At 41.2% G+C, this 17,761-nt stretch overlaps 1 protein-coding gene and 1 long non-coding RNA gene across 2 annotated transcripts in view; one reads left to right on the top strand and one right to left on the bottom strand.

Annotated features, from left to right (window-relative positions):
- Window positions 1–4,815: 4,815 nt before the first annotated feature.
- On the top strand, window positions 4,816–7,992 carry LOC308472700. Its single transcript, XR_013983642.1, has 2 exons — window positions 4,816–5,473; window positions 6,251–7,992. It is a non-coding gene; the product is annotated as an uncharacterized lncRNA (long non-coding RNA).
- Window positions 7,993–10,487: 2,495 nt separating this feature from the next.
- The window catches only part of TTC27 (tetratricopeptide repeat domain 27), an 81,087-nt gene continuing 73,813 nt past the window's right edge, over window positions 10,488–17,761 (bottom strand). Inside the window, exons 18-20 of the mRNA XM_080997691.1 lie at window positions 13,670–13,781; window positions 12,347–12,447; window positions 10,488–10,744 (exon numbers count right to left, since the gene is read on the bottom strand). Coding sequence (XP_080853817.1) covers window positions 10,622–10,744; window positions 12,347–12,447; window positions 13,670–13,781 — 336 coding nt within the window. The 3' untranslated portion in view covers window positions 10,488–10,621. The remainder of the gene's footprint in view (window positions 10,745–12,346; window positions 12,448–13,669; window positions 13,782–17,761) is intronic.

Below are 17,761 nucleotides of genomic sequence, written 5' to 3'. Positions count from 1 at the left end.
CTACTATAAATCTTTCCCTGCTGAAGTCAAGGTATGACATTTTAAAATATGGGATAGATGCCTTGGAGTAAAATAATATTGCTATAACTTAGGTGTCAAGCTGATGCTTGCTGGGTGTGATAGATCCATTTTAAGGGCTCTCTGGAAAGGGACTGTAGCTGGCCAATTTTTTATGAATAACTTGAGATAAAGGACTGTCAAGAAAAGAGCTCAATGTTAATTTTAAGGCTACAATCCTGGACACGCTTGTATGGAGTTAAGGCCCTCTGAATGGGCTTACTGAAGTAAATTTAGGATCGGTGGATAGGGTTCTGGATGCAGAAAGTAAAAAAGCGTAGGTTAATGAAGCTGGGAAGAAAGCTTTTTGAAGACCATGCACAGAAGAGGAAGAGGAGATAACCAAAGAGTGCTTCTGCTGTTTTTTGGTATCCTGTAACACTTACTTGAAGAACCATTCAAATCCCCAGCTGGCACACAAAAAATATTACATTCACATTGCACAAAGTAATGTTTTCCCCACTATAGGGTGGGGCCACCCTTGTGGGTACCGGATACATGAAGTGGGGAGACGCTAAGATTCGGAACCAGGTGATGCCTCCCTCTCTACGCCAGCCATGACAGAGTTAGGAAAAAGGATCCTAACAATCTTTGTGATGTAACATTGCATTCTAATGCAGGAAAAACTGTTTTGCTCTGTTGTTGTCTCCTGCATGGTTTGGAAGGAGGAGAGTTGGCCTTTTCATCTATTCTCTGCTGCCATATAAGAAGGAAAAGAGAATGTGCCCATTTCCCAATTATCCTTTCCATCCACTCACATCCCACAAGTATACTCAGAGGAAGACCATTCTAAAGCAAACCACAAAGTACCAATTTTTATTTTTATTTTTGTTCTGGAAAAAAAGAGAATGGAAAAAAAATTGGGCAGGAGGGCTGATCTGGCAATGTTTTTGGGTTTTTTTCTGGCAGAAGCACTGGCAGATGCTGACAGGTTTTCCAGGCCATCTATGCAAACTGCGACTTCATAGCTGGGGGGTGTTGCCTGAGGTCAGCATTTAGCAGAGACTTATGTACAACATCCCAATCCTTGCTCTTCAGCAGTAAAGCACAACTCTCAGAGCTGAACTGAGATCATTGGGGAGGGCAATGAGCACAAACCAGCAAGGCAGGAAATTAAAAAGCAATACTCTTGTCAAGGACATGGTTTGCCAAATGGAAAGGGTAAAATTGGTGGAGACACCCCTTTCATTTTCCATTATGCTGGGCCTCTCTCTCTCTCTCTCTCCCCCCTTCCTTCCTCTCAACCCCCCACATACACTTTAACTCTGGTAAATGATAACAGTTAGAAGAGTTCTAAACTATTAATAGTCTCAGAAATGAAAATATATTACACTCATTTTGGGATTTTGTTCAAAATCAACAGATCAAAGCGTTGCTTATATAGGGCTGTACAGCAGTGTCACATTCAGACACTTACCAGGCCCTCACCTGCCTAACTTCAGAGCTAAAAATACTTAAAAGAGCTGCCATTCTCTTGGGCCTCAAGCATTTTAACTAATCTTTTCTTGGTGCATACTATTCATTTATTTAAGACATTTCTAGACCACTTACTTATTTGCATTTCTAATCAGCGTACAAATAATCCAGAGAAAGTGGAATAATAAAGATTTATCATAAAAGCAAACTCTGGGTGAAATTCAATGTAGCGTGCAAGGAATTGGGGTATGTGTGCATGGAACAAGGTTTGCTCATGCAGTGAGACTTCTCCCATTTTTCTGGGTTCCCCCCAACCCTCCAGAGCAGATTTTAGGGGGCAGGGGGGAAGAGACAGGGGAGGTCCTGTTGTGTGAGTGGACCTTGTTCCATGCATGCAACAACTTAATTAAATCTCTCCAAATACCTTAAAATGCTTGCTGGTACAAGAAAGTCTTAGCTGTGCTCCTGAAGTTCGTAAAGCTTCATAGCTGGGCCATTTTTATTGGTTTATATATCGGTTTCACAGAAGTGTTCCTGGTAAAAACTGTAAATGCGCATTGATCTGAATATCCACGAGCCAAAGGAGCAGGTAGTATTGTTGCACAAAACTAGCAAAGGAGTTCATTAAGTGCTTTAATAGGTACTTACTCTATCCTGTATTGTAGACCAGTATTATCATCTTATTGCCTGTGAAAGGGAAAAACACATGTTGCCTGTAGATGCCTGAGAGGCAAGATATGAACACAGGACTTCTGGATTCATACTATACACTAGTTTGCGTTGTATTTTCTGATGTTTCAAAATTGCTGTAATGTAGCATCTCTGCAGGTTTTTTCATGTTACAGTAATTGGAACATAAAAAGCCTTATTGTCCAAGTCATTCACGCTGTCATTTTCACTGCCTTGTCATTCAAAAGCCCCGATCCTCTAATTAATATAGTAAGAAGTTCTAACAAAACTGTGCCTACTATTCCTATATTTGCATTTACTTGGATCACATATATTCTCACACGGTGTGTCCAGGTGCAAAACATGAGAATACCGTTCACATTTCCTTCCCAGGCTTCTGCAACATGGCAGTAGCTCAGCCAGTGATTGCAAAGAGTTTACAAACGGCAGCTTTTGTTTACCACAGGTTTTGCTGATTTTGTTCTTTTTCCTTTCTATGAATTTTGTTTTGGCCAGCTTTAATAATTACATTTTTTTGTCCTACAGAGATTTCTGACCACTGAAGTGGATTCATTTGTGGGATGGGCAATAAAAGCAAAATCCAAGCCAAGTAAAAGAAGAAGAAGAACCACCCCTCCCGCTCCTCCAGCTGCTGCCTTCCATCGCAGACAAAGCTGCCAACTTTGGAAAATAAAGTGAAAAATATGTGTGGAGAGGTAAGTCAGACTGACCTGAGTAGAAAGTAAGGGAGTGTCAAAAGCAGGCAGCCCTCCAAAAACAGTGAAGCAGCAAAAGGAAACACATTTGGGTGCATCCCTGTCATTAAGGCTGAAAAAACATAGTATTTGAGCAGATCTGGAAAATGCCAGCCATCCTAGGGTTAATTCCCTGATTTCCCCTGCTAATGATATTAAATTGTTTGTTTTAGTTGTGATGCCTCTAAATATTCCAACTCCCTTTTATATAAGCAAGCACTTTAGCACCATTAATACTGTACTGGCTGTCAGAAAACTTGGCTGCTATTCTTTTGCAGAGATCATTGCATTTGTTTTGGGCCAAGGGATGGTGTAGATCAGGGATGTCCAACCAGTAGTAGTAGATCACAGGATCCTTATCATGTACAAAAAGTTATGGGGGGAAAGTTAAAAAATTCGGTGCAGTCCTCCCTCAAAAAGCTCAACAACTCTGGGCACTTCTCTCCTAAAAAAAGCTCCTCCTTCCCCAATGACAATTGGTAGATCACTCCCAGTGTTTTTATACTGGGAGTAGATCACAGTCTCTTGGGAGTTGGATATGCCTGGTGTAGATGACTAAGACTTGCAGGTCACTAGAGTTTACAGTAAGGCAGGAAGAAGGGGGGGAAGGGGAGGCTGATAGCAGCCACGAGGAAAATCTTTTGCGATGATGCAGGCAAGGAAAATTGCATACAGGTAACAAGAAACTAAAAAACCACAAAGGGTCTTTTTTAAATACGAGAGCAAGCTTAAAGAGACATTTATACAAAGCAGTTTTCATGAGAAATTATTCAATTTCTTAATCAAGTTTCTTTAAAAACAAACAAACATGGATGCAAGTCAGAGATAATATCCATATTTAGAACTAGGCCAGAGAGCAATCTTATGTGTATACGTGTAATAATGCAAGTACTCCACAGGATTCATTTATCTCTGTGCGAGTCTCCAGTGGTCTAGCCTTTCCTAACCTGGTGTCTTCCAGATGCTTTGGACTACAACTTCCATCCTGTCTGCCTGTTGTCCATGCTGACTGGGGCTGATGGGAGCTGTAGTCCCAAACATCTGAAGGTTATCAACTTCAAAGGCAGCTCTAAGCCACATTAATTGTACTGGAGCAGATCCACATATTATACTCAACAGGGGACTGCCATGGAAGCCAGCATCTTGTGGCAAGTTTTCCCCACTCGCCTTTGAAATGTGCAAGATCATTTATATTCAGATGCCCATCTGCAGCTTCAATGCCCCCACCCTCATAACCTGCCATCCCCAGATAATTGGCTGCTGCTGGCAAGGGTGGAAGAAACACGTAATGTGAGTGACCCCTACCTGTTTGTGGGGAGATTTGACATTTGGCTACTTAGTTAAATTTCTAATAGTAATATTAAAATAATAAACCATAAAAGAGGGGGATCCCAAAACAATGAGCAGCAAGAACAGATATTCTGCAGTAAATCCAGTCATGACTGAATAACCATTCAAAATGTTTGGGTAAGTAGGTGGGGCTTAGCCTGGTGCTGGAATGTAAATAAAGTTGACTTTGGGATGATGGCATTCAAGAGTTGGGTTATCACCATGAAGAAGGCCCTCTTGTGTTACCACTTAATGTATTTCCTCTGACAGTAGAATGAGATGGCGTTCTCTCCTATGAACTAAGGACACAGACAGGCTGATAACAGGCTTGGGTGTTTCATTAGCTACCTAATTCTCAAGTTGCTTAGGGTTTTGTAGATCAACACCTGCACCTTAATTTCAGCCCAGAAATGAAGTTCTTTCAGGATTGGTATTATGTGGTTATGCTGCACTCACCAGGGGCTTTGTGCTAAGTATGACACCAAGTCCTGCCTGGAGCCAGTGGCAATGGTAATTATGTTGCTACAAATACAATTTATTTACTACAACATTTTTTGGGGTCAAATAGCATATTCTGAATAACTAGGTATTGGGGAGAAAAAGTTCTACTGCTTTTAAAAAATCCACATTAATCTCACATGCATTTTAATTATTCTCAACTAGAGAAATGTCTATTCCACAACCATTTTAATGAGATCTCAAGTTAGTTTAAGCTGAACGGAACCCCTTGCTCAAACTTAATACAATTGTTATTAGGCTTAAATAATAGGAGTTGAACTATCCGCAGTCTAGAAGGATCACTCTTTTATTAGCATAGCCGAGGGATTAGCAGAAATGTTTGTCTAATGAATGCTGCTACTATATTTGAGTGCATGCCTGAATGAGCTTCTTGTTGATTGAAACCTATCTATTTATAAGCACTTCTAAACATTTAAGAAAAACCTTCCTGTGTCGCACAGCACTGTTGCTTGGACCGTTATGAGTTCATTATTTTTCCATTTGTGACAGATGTCCTTTTAGGTTTTACACATTGTTGAACTATCTGTGTGCCAAATTATAGGTAATCACAGAGAAAATTTACCACATATCCACATTTGCAGAATTTGTGAAATAGAGGAGTGGCAGTTTTCACCAATTGGCAGGATGTTACAGCCACTGGGCTTACCAAGTATTTGGATGTGCCCTGTGGAATGTTACCTACCACTTGGTAAATAGCAAGCACACTCATTTCCTCCTGCTTGGCCTGTGTCAGGGGTTCAGGGACAGAGGCACAGGGTAGGCAGGAGATGGAGAGCGATGGGGATGAATCCCAGGACAGCGAGGAAGAGGATGACAATGACTCTAGAGATTCCATGAGTCTTTCCAGCGAATCAGAGGATTCCCAGAAGGGGGCGCCGGTGGTCAAGGCCTGGGGAGCCCCAGGGGGGACTTGTCAGGAGCAGGGGGCCAGCGGGGGATCCCAAAGTGGCAGCTGGGCGTCAGGACCAGCCTCCCCGCCAGAGTGCAGCGAAGGGGGTGGAGGTTCCAGTGTATCAGGGGAGGCGGCTCCGGCAGTAGAGAAAGGAGGGAGGTCGGAGCAAGCCACCCTCCCGGAAGGGGAGGGGAGTAGTGAAGGGAGTAGCGTAGCTGTCAAAAGGAAAGTTAGAGGTTGGGGGCGCGCGCCAAGTTCAAATGTAGAGGCGCGTGGAAGTACAGGGAGCCCGGAGGAGGGGCCAGGTCCCAAAGCCCGCAGGAGGGGGCAAGAGCAGTCTGATTCCGCGTCGGAGGAATCCAGGAGGGGCGAAACCCCAGCGGGCAGAAAGACCCTGCGGAAAAGGAAAAAAAAGAGAGAAAGAGGTGGAGCAGTGCAAGCCTCTTAAACTGGTGCAGGGCAGGGACAGATTCAGAAGGGACTTCAGCGGTCTAAGCCTAGCAGACGTAGGGCTGCGCGCCTCGGATTTGAAGCAAACAATGAACTGCAATAAACACCTTTGTATATAAGAAAAGAAAGGCGTTGGTCTTTTGTGAGCTGAGACTTGAGGCAGCCCTGACAGCCTGTATTATTCTTTACCACTCCCAGGATGGAATTCCAGGTTTGAGAACACCTGTGTAGTGCCACTGTCACCTGTTTTCCTTCACAGCTCTCCTCAAAACCTACTGTTCCATGAAGCCCTCACAATCCCCTGCTCTGTCTTAATGTCCAGCCACAAAAAGTACACGCAACTGCATTTGCTCTCATACATTCCTGTTCCCTTGCTGACTCCCCATCCTGAACCTTTCTTGCTCACTTTCAAACTTCAGATTGTGAGAACTTTGGGCAAGGACTGTACATGGATAGTGTTGTATGAATTCATCCATATGTATCACTTGAGTCCTATCACACATTAAATTATCTGTATGCCCAATACATTTAATTGCCTTAAAACAGAGGCATGGAATGAATGGCCAGAGTTATGACCTAGCAACACCTAGAGGGCCATGTGTTCCCCTCACTCCTGCCTTATCAGAAAATAAAGCATCAAAAGTCTTAGTAGTTATGGCAAAAGTAGCCTTCTAAGCCAAGAAGGGTGGGGAAATGGTCCCTAAGGATTTAGGACTGATAACAAAGCTTTTGCAGTAGCTGATATTTAACATATACCTTGGCACATTAACTGCAGGTTTTGTGATAGGTGTTACTGGCGAATCATTCAACAAAAGGTATAAATGCCATGATACAGGTTCTCAAAAGATGGGCCAAAACCCAAAGTATGTTTCAAGGACCTTATGAACATTTTACCAAGATACAATCACTCGCATTACAAACCATGCAGATAACCTTACTAGAAAAGTGGGTCAGAAAGACATAAGTATTCCTAATAAATTAAATGTTGTGCTATGCTCTTGTAACAGGACGATAGCATCCAAACGCTATACCTAATGGATAAACAGATTTACTGCTTTAAAAGTTTAAGTGTATCCTCTTTGTACTAGCCCTTCCTTTGTTACAAACACACAAGCACAGTATTTTAAAATAATATTTTCCAGTCACCATAGGCATTTAAAAATGATCTTTGGAACAGGCAGCAGGCAATCTGAGTAATCTTACTGACAAGAATTCCAGATTAGTTAGGCCTGTCCCCAGTTTAATTTTTTCCTAGACACACTCCAGTTTATTTAAGTACTAAGAATCCAAAGTGTGTGCCACTAATCCCTATTTTTTGTTCTCTCATTTGTTCCTTTAACACTATTCGGATCCTGGCAATTGAAGACAGAAATATCACTGATATTTATAATTACTCAGCAAAGCAGAGATTTGTTAATTTCCCAGTATCACAGAACCACATATATTGGAAACCAAAACTTTGAAAAAGGTGGTTTTATTTAAAATGTTTGGAAGATACCCTGATGAAACTATTAAATCTTGATAATATCAATTCTTTTGTAGGGAAATGATCCAAATGCCTAGAATTTACAATTATCACATTTTTACTTCTCCTCTTCAAACAATATACCATTTTCTGGATGGTGAGTATAAAGAAATCTGAATAATAAAAATCTTAGAACTAAATGTTAATGCTGCTTGGTTTTACAGATAGAAAGATGCAAGAAACTGGCAGAAAGTGTTGTTCAGTGGTATAGCAGATGTTTCCAGGAAGTAAATGCCAGGTTCAGTCCTGGGAATCCCCATGTAGCATTGATGATGATTTATTGAATTTATATACTGCTCTATACCTGGGGGTCTCAGGGTGGTTCACAGAATAGAAACAAGATATAAAACCACAAAATACATAATAAAAACAACAATAACTACAAAATAGCCCCCCCCAACACATTTTAAAAGGGCATAGGATATAAACCAGATTGCAACACTGAAGCGCTATTGTCAGTCAGTGTAGGCAATACTGAACTAGACAGACCATGGTGAGATTCACTACAAGGCAAACTTCTATGTTCATATACATGTCTTATCCCCTTGGGAAGGTTGTGTGCGCTGACCCTAGGTCTATGTCCTTCCACCATCCCCAGTCCCTGCATCTACATTATTTCCACTTGGGACCCTTTATAGGAGCTGTTGAACTTATGAGGTTGAGTTCTTTATGAAACTGGGAACAGAAAGGGGAAGAAGTGGATCAGAAACCATACATTAGTCGCTGAAGTGAGGTATACTACTGGAGTTGGTCCCCCTTTTCAGCCTTCTCAGCACAGCCCTTTAAGTACAAAAAGACTCAGCCTAGAAAGTTTTTAACAACATTGTTGATTTTTTCTTTTTTCTGAATCCTGCAACTTTTTACACCAAGTTATGACGGGAGTGGGAGGGATGCACAAACTGATGACAAGAGGACTCACTGAACTCTCCTTGGAGTGACTTCACCATCCGTGAACGTTAATTATCATTCCTAGAGAAAGCACCATTCCAAGGATGCTTGCAGCCCAGGCCTTATTATAGAACTGTTGCACGAGAAAGGTCATCTGCTGCTATACTGCAGCTGGACGCTCTACAGCCGACTTCTGTAGTGTGAATATCCCCTCCCACTTCATCTGTAAGCAGAAAAGGAAACAACAGGATGCCCTCTCATGGCTCCTCTGGGACGTGGAAATAGTGCAACAGGAAAAGGAAAAAAGGCTTTCCAAATTCCAAACGTGGCTCACAATCCAGGCGTCCTCACACACTTGGGGTTTTTTTGGGATGTAGACAAAATGTACTGCATTTCCACCTAAAAACATTAAGTGTGAACGTGAAAAGCAAAAGCGGAAAGACAAAAACTTAGTGGTGGAGGTTGTGCTTTGCATGCAAATGGTCCCAGGCTCAATCCATGGTGTTTCAGTGAAATGATTGAGGCCTTGCAGAGACTATGCCAGGCCAAGTGGGTAGTTCTTGAGTTAGGCAACTATGTGTTCACTCAAAGGCTACTCCGTCCCCAATGTGGCAGCATCTTCAAAGGCTCTGTATTCTACAACTGCGCCCTTTTCGAAAGTGGGAAGCGAGCTATCTCAGCCTTGAAACGTACATAGGGGTGAGGAAGGAAGTGGGAAGTGTCTCTTTCCCTCTTTTCTCTCCCAATTCTACTAACTTTTCCAGGATGACTTTGGCATTTGAGCAGCAAGCAGAGGGAACAATGGTGGGGGAGGATGTGGAGAAGGGAAAGTGTCCTGTAAAAATGTTTATGGCAAAAAGTAAAATGTAAGAGTCAGCTGACTTGATTTGATGGGGGAGGAGAGGAAAAGAAAGAACAGAATATTTTTGTGTTTTGCTCTCTGAATGTTGTATTCTCTCAAGACACCATTGGGAGCTATGTGCATCAACACACACACACACATCCTCATGCATATCCTAGTTTATGAAGTAAGGATATGATTGTGAGAACCAGATCCTTCAAACAAACTGACTCTAGAAACTTTCACAAAGGATTTGATAAATTCATAGAGTATAGGCTAATGGCAATTAAATCATGACTCTAAGACTGACACCTCCACTTTAAAAGGCAATATATGTTATACTATCATCCTGGTGATAAACAAGAGGGATAGTTAAAAGGCTTGGCAGGGGCACCTGACTTGTCAATGCTAGAGACAGGATAAATAGCCTTGGTTGGGTTTAGAAAAGGTGGCTCTTGTAGGCACCCATATTTAGGTTAATGAGGAAGGAAAGCTGGAACCCATTTCCAGATCAAGTCCAGTAGCTGCTTTTGGTCAAACTTAGGAAAGTGGGACTATGGATTACATTTGAACCTCAAAGGCTGTTAGAAAACCAGAAAAACAACACACCATTTCCCAGAAAGAAAAGGAAATGGTGGGGATTAGGATGCAAGCTATTGTTTGTGCTGCCTTTGTTGTATAGCTTTATTGGGAAGTGCTGCCCATTTTCTGCAAATGCTTAAGCTTTGAAAACCACAAAACCAAAGGATAACACAACTGACACATCCTTCACAATTACACTTGTTTTAAATTCCACAGAAGAGAGCCATTTCGTTTTTTGCTTGGTTTTCTCAATCTTTCTGACCTTCCCCCAATCTCAATTAGAAACAAGAGCAAAGTGCCCCCATCCCTTTTCCCTTCTAACATCAACAGGACTTAATCTCTCCTATCTGCAATGTGCACATCAGTGGACAGAAGCCAATTACGTGGTGCACTCGAGCAGAACTAATCCTAAATAAAAGGGCCTTCTAAATAAAAACCAGTTAGTTTTGTTCTATAAAACCCAGGCCAACAGAAATCACACAAACACCGAAAATGACAATGAACAGGCCTGACCTTAAAAACACTTTACAGTCCTAGCAATGCTGGCTGCAATTAGAAGCTACGTTATATGGAAAAATATTTATTAGAGAGTGGCTTGGGGTGTCTGATTTACTGCAAGCTCATTAGCGCAAACTGTAGCCAATGAAGTTTGCCAACTTTGCCCTTCCTTCCTTCCAGGAAACTGGATCTTCTTTTTCTCAGGTCTGATTTCTTAGCTGGTTGCTAAGTTCCTGCAATTCCACTATCAAGTTCTCCATAGCTGCCACTTCTTCAGCTAGGTCACTGGAAACTTCTCCACTCACTGTGTCTGCAAAAAGTTGCTGCAGAAGAAAAAAAAAGATTTGTAACAGAAAGTTTCTTCTTAACCAAAGACAATAAAATCATCCTAAATGCAGATTAAAAAAAAAAAGTACTGCAACATTGTTAAAACACACCAGTGTCACCCTGTGGACAAATTAATGACAGCCCTGTCCACTTCATCCTTTTTGGACAAGACCTAGAATTACTGATTTGTGCAAGGATACAATCCAATTTTGCAGGAATTCCACAAAGTCAATGCTTAGACCTACTTATGTGTCACTGGTACCCATCTGCACCTATAAACCCAACTGGCCAAACAGTGAACATTAGGCTTTCCTCCACCTTTGATTACTTGTAAAAGCAGCAGGAGTGACCTAACCCTATTTAGGCTGCAGTCTCATTTGGGGCCTGGGATACTACTGAACATGCGTTGAAGTGAATCATTTCCTCATAAACTAAAAACCCATTCTAGTTTTGGAGCAGGTTCTGAAGATCAGACCCTCTCAATCACCACCTTCTCTTTTGATTGACTGGGTGAGGAGGGGTAGTTTTTGCAGGAAAAACTAGACCCTGCTCCAAGTCTTAGTGATTCAATTTCCTTAGTGCTACACCATGACACTTCAGGTCACTTGCACCTGTTGGCTGATATGTACACATTGCAGTATTAAACGTCACAATGGGTGGGTTCTATTGAATGGGCAATTTTCATTCATTCATGGCAAAACACAATAAAGAAATGTAATAAAGTTGCCCTCCTGTCCTCTTTGGGGAGACAGTGTTACTCCATGCAATTGCCAGCTCACAGCCCAATTTTTGGCAGGTGCAGCAGAGCCAGAAGACTTTTTCCAGAGAGATGGAAGCTTTCACAAAGGATCCTTTGTGACAGCTGTCCATCATGCTTTTTTTTTTTTTTAAAAAAAAGTTGTTTCTGGCTACCCAATGTGAAGAAGCTGGGGAGGAAGGATGGTGTCTGGCTCAGCTTTCTCTCTCTTATTTGGCATTCATTGAGCTGAAGTCCAAAACAAGCCTCGCTGAAGCTACAGAGCTCTCTGGGGATTATGGACGATTGTGTGAGAATCTGTACAGCCAGACAAATGGGTGTCATCTGCTCTCCTGGCTTTGTCGGAAGAACATTGTTGAGCTACCTTCCTTCTGTATACCGATTACAGCTTTTCAAATCAGGGAAAGTCATGCTTACAGATGTCCTGAGGGAGCAATGCCAGTTTCCCCATCTCTCTCTCTCTCTCTCTCTCTCTCTCTCTCTCTCTCTCTCTCACACACACACACACACACACACAAAACCAACCAACCAACCAACCAACCAACCAAACAAACAAACAAACACATACACACTTTCTACAAAAGTAGTCTGTGCCCTGTTCCTTGCACAGAGACAACTGTCGGATATTTCTAGGAAATTAGTCCAGTAAAGTTTTCACAGATTAAACATACGAAGAATATCTCCTCCTTTCCATTACAGTATTTTTCTGGTTAGAATGGAAGAGTTAAAAGTAAAGTGCCTGTAGCAGTACTTGAGAACATAAGCCATGAGACAGGGAGCCCTTTGCTGACCCCGCCTCTCTGTTAAAAGACTATTTTAAGGATGCCCATCTCAGTCTCACCTTTGCTCTGGCTGCCAAGCTACGTAAGTTGAGTCGAGCCGAAGAGAGAATTTGCAGTGCCTCTTGGTGATTAGACTTAGTTTTGCTGCATCTCATCGCCACTGCAAGATGAATTTTAAAAAGGCAAAACAAAAGTCTGGTGATTACTGTGATAACACGGCAGACATAAATTACTACTAAAGCTTTCAGCCAGTTCTCTTCGCGAGGAAGCTCATTAAAAGGAGCATCCATACAAATGGTAAGGGGGGCAGGTATTCTGAACTGCAACACGAATCACTGAAACAACACAGCATTGTTTCTGTAAAACGAGAATAAAATACCGTAACAAAATATTGCTGCGTGGAGTGCTGCTGAAATCCCACCCTCTTTCCCGCTACTTCATTCCACTCCACCTCTTCAACCCCAGTTAGTTCTTCCTCTTAGGAATTTTCCCTAAAGCTTTTCTGTACTTCTGATATCTTCTCCTCCTTGCATGCAGAGGGCTCTGTTGTGGCGACACACTTCTGAATTTCATAAATGAGTAAGTGAGATCTTGAAGCAAAATGGTGTGGGGGGAGGGGAGACTGCCCATAACTGAATGTGTGTCATTATAATATCTCTGTGTTTTTCTCCAGCCTCACAGTTATAGTATTCCATGGACACTGGGCCCTCATTGACTTTTTTTTTTTGGTGGTGAGGGGAACGATTCCTCCCTTTGAGGGTTTGCCCCCAAATAATTTGTTGTACTTAGTGCTAACCTTGGGCTTATCTAAAGTTGCCCTATAACTTGTCCATTTTGGACAAATGAATTGGAATGAAAATATTGGCTGATACAAGTGCTGAATGTCAGCGACATACTGATTTAAGGGATTTATACCCTGCTTTTCGGCCACATGAATGCCACTCCAGGGGCAGAGCGTGAACGGAGCCTGCACTGCCCTGTCTCCCAGTGCCAAGCAGGGCTCTACTTTGCTGTGCCCTTGGCAGGCACACTCACACCAGTCCCGCTTGTGTGTTTGAAAGAGCTTCTGTACAGTGAGGGACTGATTAAAATGATCTGCCTCGGATCCTTGCGGATCCAGATGGATTTCTGAGGGAATTTTCTGCATGTATGACTGGTGGTCCTGTTGAGACGTCACATTGATCTCTGGAAACGGAAAGTGACTTGGTCATTTAACACAATCTCTCCTGAACATCCTTTTCCCTACTTTAGAACTAAGGCAGCTCTGTTTTTCTGGGTTTTTGTTTTTAAGTGTTAGCAAGTGTGGCATGTTACAGCCAAATGAACCTTTTAAAGTAACCCACCAATAATGATTTCTGCCAAAAAATTCATACAGGACATACCATGTGCAAGCTCTAAAGCTCCTTTTACTACGTTCTTAAAAGAGAAAATATCTTTGTCCCAGTCCTTGGACTGCATTTCACATTTGTGTGCTTTGCTGAGATACTGTAGCACCTGTAAAGACAGAAGAGTGAAATTAGAAAACAACCTTAGTTTGGCTTTATGTTAATACGTAAAGCCAAAGTCACTCTAAAAAAATAGGTCTGATTGGTAATATGCTAGTTTCTCAGTATTAGTTTTTCAGTCTTCCTCCCCGGCAACTGTATTCTGCAGCTGTAGCACAGATGTTTTTCGCTGTTACTGCCTTTCAAGTATGACAGACATATAAGTAACACGTGTTTAAAAGATAATTTTTTACCTTTAAAAAAAAAATCTGTCTAGACTGATGGATGTGACCCATATTTTGCTAGGTCACAATGACTAAATGCACATGAAAGCAGGAAAACACTTGTATTTTAATATTTTAAGCCATTATGCATCTAAGGAATGCAATAAATTGCTCAAATATATACAAAGATTAAGATGCCAGTTTTATTCTGTATTGGTTCCCCAATGTGGAAAAAAGCAAGAAGACATGGATTCTGCAAAACGGAGAAAATAAAAAGCAATTGCCCAAACCTAAGCAGAAGCAAATGAGCCACAGCAAAAACAAGTGTTAGGAAAGCCCACCCCCCATCCAAATGTTTACTTACCCTTTTTTAAAGCAAAAAAACCTAAGCACTTAAGTCTTAATGGAAGAGTTGAAAGAATTGGCTTTATTCTCCAACAAACACCAATGAGAGATCTTTGCTTTGTGAGGTGACCCAAAAGGTGGCTGTTTGGTTCTCACCTGGGGCTAGTTGGAGAGACCACACAATTGCTATGTACCAAGACTTGCTTCCATATGCTATTTTTTATTTTCTTTCTTCAGAACAAGCCAAGTCAAGCACACCTAATCCACATGAATTCACCGTCCCACTAATAAAGATCTGCAAAGGGGGTTCTGTTGCGCTTGCCATCTTTTAAGGAACCCTATTTTGCGATAACAGAGAATGCCTTTCTCTTGGCTAAGCCTAAGCGTGAAGCAGCCAGGCAAGCCATTGCTAGCAACAGGAAATCTTTGAAGTCTGTTGATGTATTGTACAGTCGTACCTTGGAAGTCAAATAGAATCTGTTCCAGAAGTCTGTTCAACTTCCAAAACATTTGGAAACCAAAGCGCAGCTTCTGATTGGCTGCAGAAAGCTCCTGTAGCCAATTGGAAGCCCTGTTGGACATTTGGGTTCCAAAGAACGTTCGCAAACCAGAACACTCACTTCTGGGTTTGCAGTGTTCGGGAGCCAAAACGACTGAGTACCAAGGCGTTCGGGATCCAGGGTATGACTAATGCGATAGAAAAACAGACTTGTGATATAGCATTTCTAACTAAATGTGAATATCAAACGAAATAAGGAAGAAAGGGAACCAAATATATTTATTTAATGCTAGGAGTTCATTTATAAATCTATGGAACACAAAATTGCAAGACAACTTCCACCTTCACACGCCTCCCCGCATTCATATGGATTTCTTGATACAGTTAATTATTGATATAGTTTTATAATTAGGATACACAACAAATATCTGTCTCATTTTTTGTGTGTGCATGATGTGAAATTACTTGCTCTCTTTGTGATAGAGTGCTGCATTTATGGAATCACTTTTCTTGTGAAGAGCCTACTCTCCTTTTCAATTTTAGTAAGTTGCTATATCAGACATTTTGAATATGTTAATGCCGCTAGGGTTCTATATCATTTTATGGTGTTAGTATTTGCTTTGGGTACTTTTTGGCAGGAAAACTGAGTTAAGCTCACATCTCTGTCGATGCACCGAGAGATTCATGTGGGCCTTGAAACATACAAAACATTGAAGAGACAATGCTTTCTACGGTGAAAACCCTTCGTAGAGTGCAACACCAGTTCAATTTTAGGTATGAAATAGTGTGTGATACCACTCTTGTCCTCATCACTTCTCTCTGACAAAGGGGAGGTGGAAATGTGGGTGGGGGAGATGACCATATACAGCCACATCTCCTAAAACTAGTTTTGTAATCAGAACTTACATTTGAAAGTGTAGCTTTCCACCTCTGAGATGCTAGGGACAGAAAATCACAAACAATGGCAGTTTCCTTTTTATTTTGCCAGAAGCTAGCCTCTTCAGTCTCTCTCTACTTCAGTCTTTCTCTAGCCTTTCTTAAGTCAACAGAGGAAGACTATTAAGTTTATTACCTGCTGATCTCAGTGTCATCAATATTTGAGGCTGGCACTTTGTAGGGTGGGGAATCACTATTTGATTGGAGCTATAATTGCACATAAATTACACAAAATAACACAACTGAGAATGATTCATACCAGCATTTTACATTATTTCACCTTTGATCAAATATTAAAACAAAGAAGCATACTGTGGCATTCAAATGTCAAGCAAATTACTGGGTCGTAGAGCTAAACTAGAACTTTAAAGGGATAGAATGGTTACAGGTGTTTCCTGGGCTGCAGAATACAAAGTGAAGCAAAGTGGTTTTGACTCCTGGGAAATGTTAATTGGAATGGTCAGTATAGGATCATAGAATTGTAGAGTTGGAAGGGACCATGAGGATCATCTAGTCAAATCCCCTGCAATGCATGAATCTTTTTGCCCAATGTTTGGTTCAAATCCACCACCCTGAGATTAAGAGTTTCCTGCTCTACCAACTATCCCAGGTAGATTCCTGCCTTTGCAAAGCACCATGGAGGATTCCATGTGGTGGTGGAGAGAATTAGCTGGCATGCTTGAGTACTGAGAAGATTACTGAAGATACCATAGCAGTATGGAATACGATGAGATAAGGGCAGAATAAGTAATCAGAAGGTACAGAATTGTGTTACTTAAAAACGCATTAACTGTTTAAAAAATATATAATGCTAATAATGTCCCTGCCAACCAGCATTACATTTGGGCAATATGAAAAAAAAAGATAAAGGAGGGAGAAACAGAGTGTTGGTGGCTATTTGCTTTTTGGCACCCAACTGGATCTACTCCTGGACAAAACCAACAAAGGAAACTAAGGCAAATACCAGGAAAATCTTTATTATGGTTACAGTTTAGGTTGCATGCTATGCTGCTTCATAGAAAAAGAGAGGCTGTATAGGGCACGTTGCTAACATTTAAACACAGACACACCTAACCTAAATGAAGAAATTTCTGGTAACACTCTCAAGGGAGCAAGCTCTTACAGGAAAATGGGTCAGGATAATTTAGCAAGATCTTTCCGTCACAATATTCTACCATGTTTTGAAAGCTGGAAGTATTCATTTTATATTCAGAGTTTGATGCTTCTTTCACACTATGTGGCTCCTTGAAAAATTGCCACCGGGAGTTTGCTTTGATTTAATAGCTGAATCACACATCTCATAACCTTGGCTACAGCACAAAGATGAAATGCTTGCTTGTAGTTCTTCCAGTTTTCTATAGCAAAATGAAAACAGCAAGCACCGCTACTGGAAAATGTTTCTTTTGTATTATAATGTGTTGGCACAGGGGACAAAAGATGTAAGTCCTGATGACTTCTCTATATTCTCTTACCCCAAAAACTGGCTCTATTACTATGGGCCTACAAACATGGTTCTCGGTTATTAAGACATGCTGGAGCAGTGGTTCCTAAACCATTTTTCACATTGGTCATCTGTAAATGGTTAAGGATCTTTGTGGACCATAGTGATTTTTCTGCCTGTTGTAGAAACTGGAATGCACTATGCTTGATGATCTGCGATTTTTAATTGTATTTTTACTGCTTTTTTATTTATATTGTATTTTACTGTCTTACCATTAGAATTCTATGGAGTTTCTATCTTTTTGATTGTGCCCACGTGATGTTTTCTGTTATTTCCAATACCCAATTCATTGTTAGTTTCCCCCCAGAGTCTCCATGTAGTTTAGAAGCTTTGTGACTATGTGGCAGATTTTAAAGCTTTCTTTAGATTCTCTAAATACCTAGAAGATTTCAACAACCTTTTGGGGCCTGTGGGCACATTTGCAAGCACCTGGGATTGATTGATTGATTGATTGATTGATTGATTTATGCTTTTTGTGGTGTGTG

Source organism: Podarcis pityusensis (assembly GCF_964106645.2).
Source record: "Podarcis pityusensis genome assembly, chromosome: 3".
NCBI classification, from domain to species: Eukaryota; Metazoa; Chordata; class Lepidosauria; order Squamata; family Lacertidae; genus Podarcis; species Podarcis pityusensis.
This window is presented reverse-complemented; position numbering and strand designations above follow the sequence as displayed.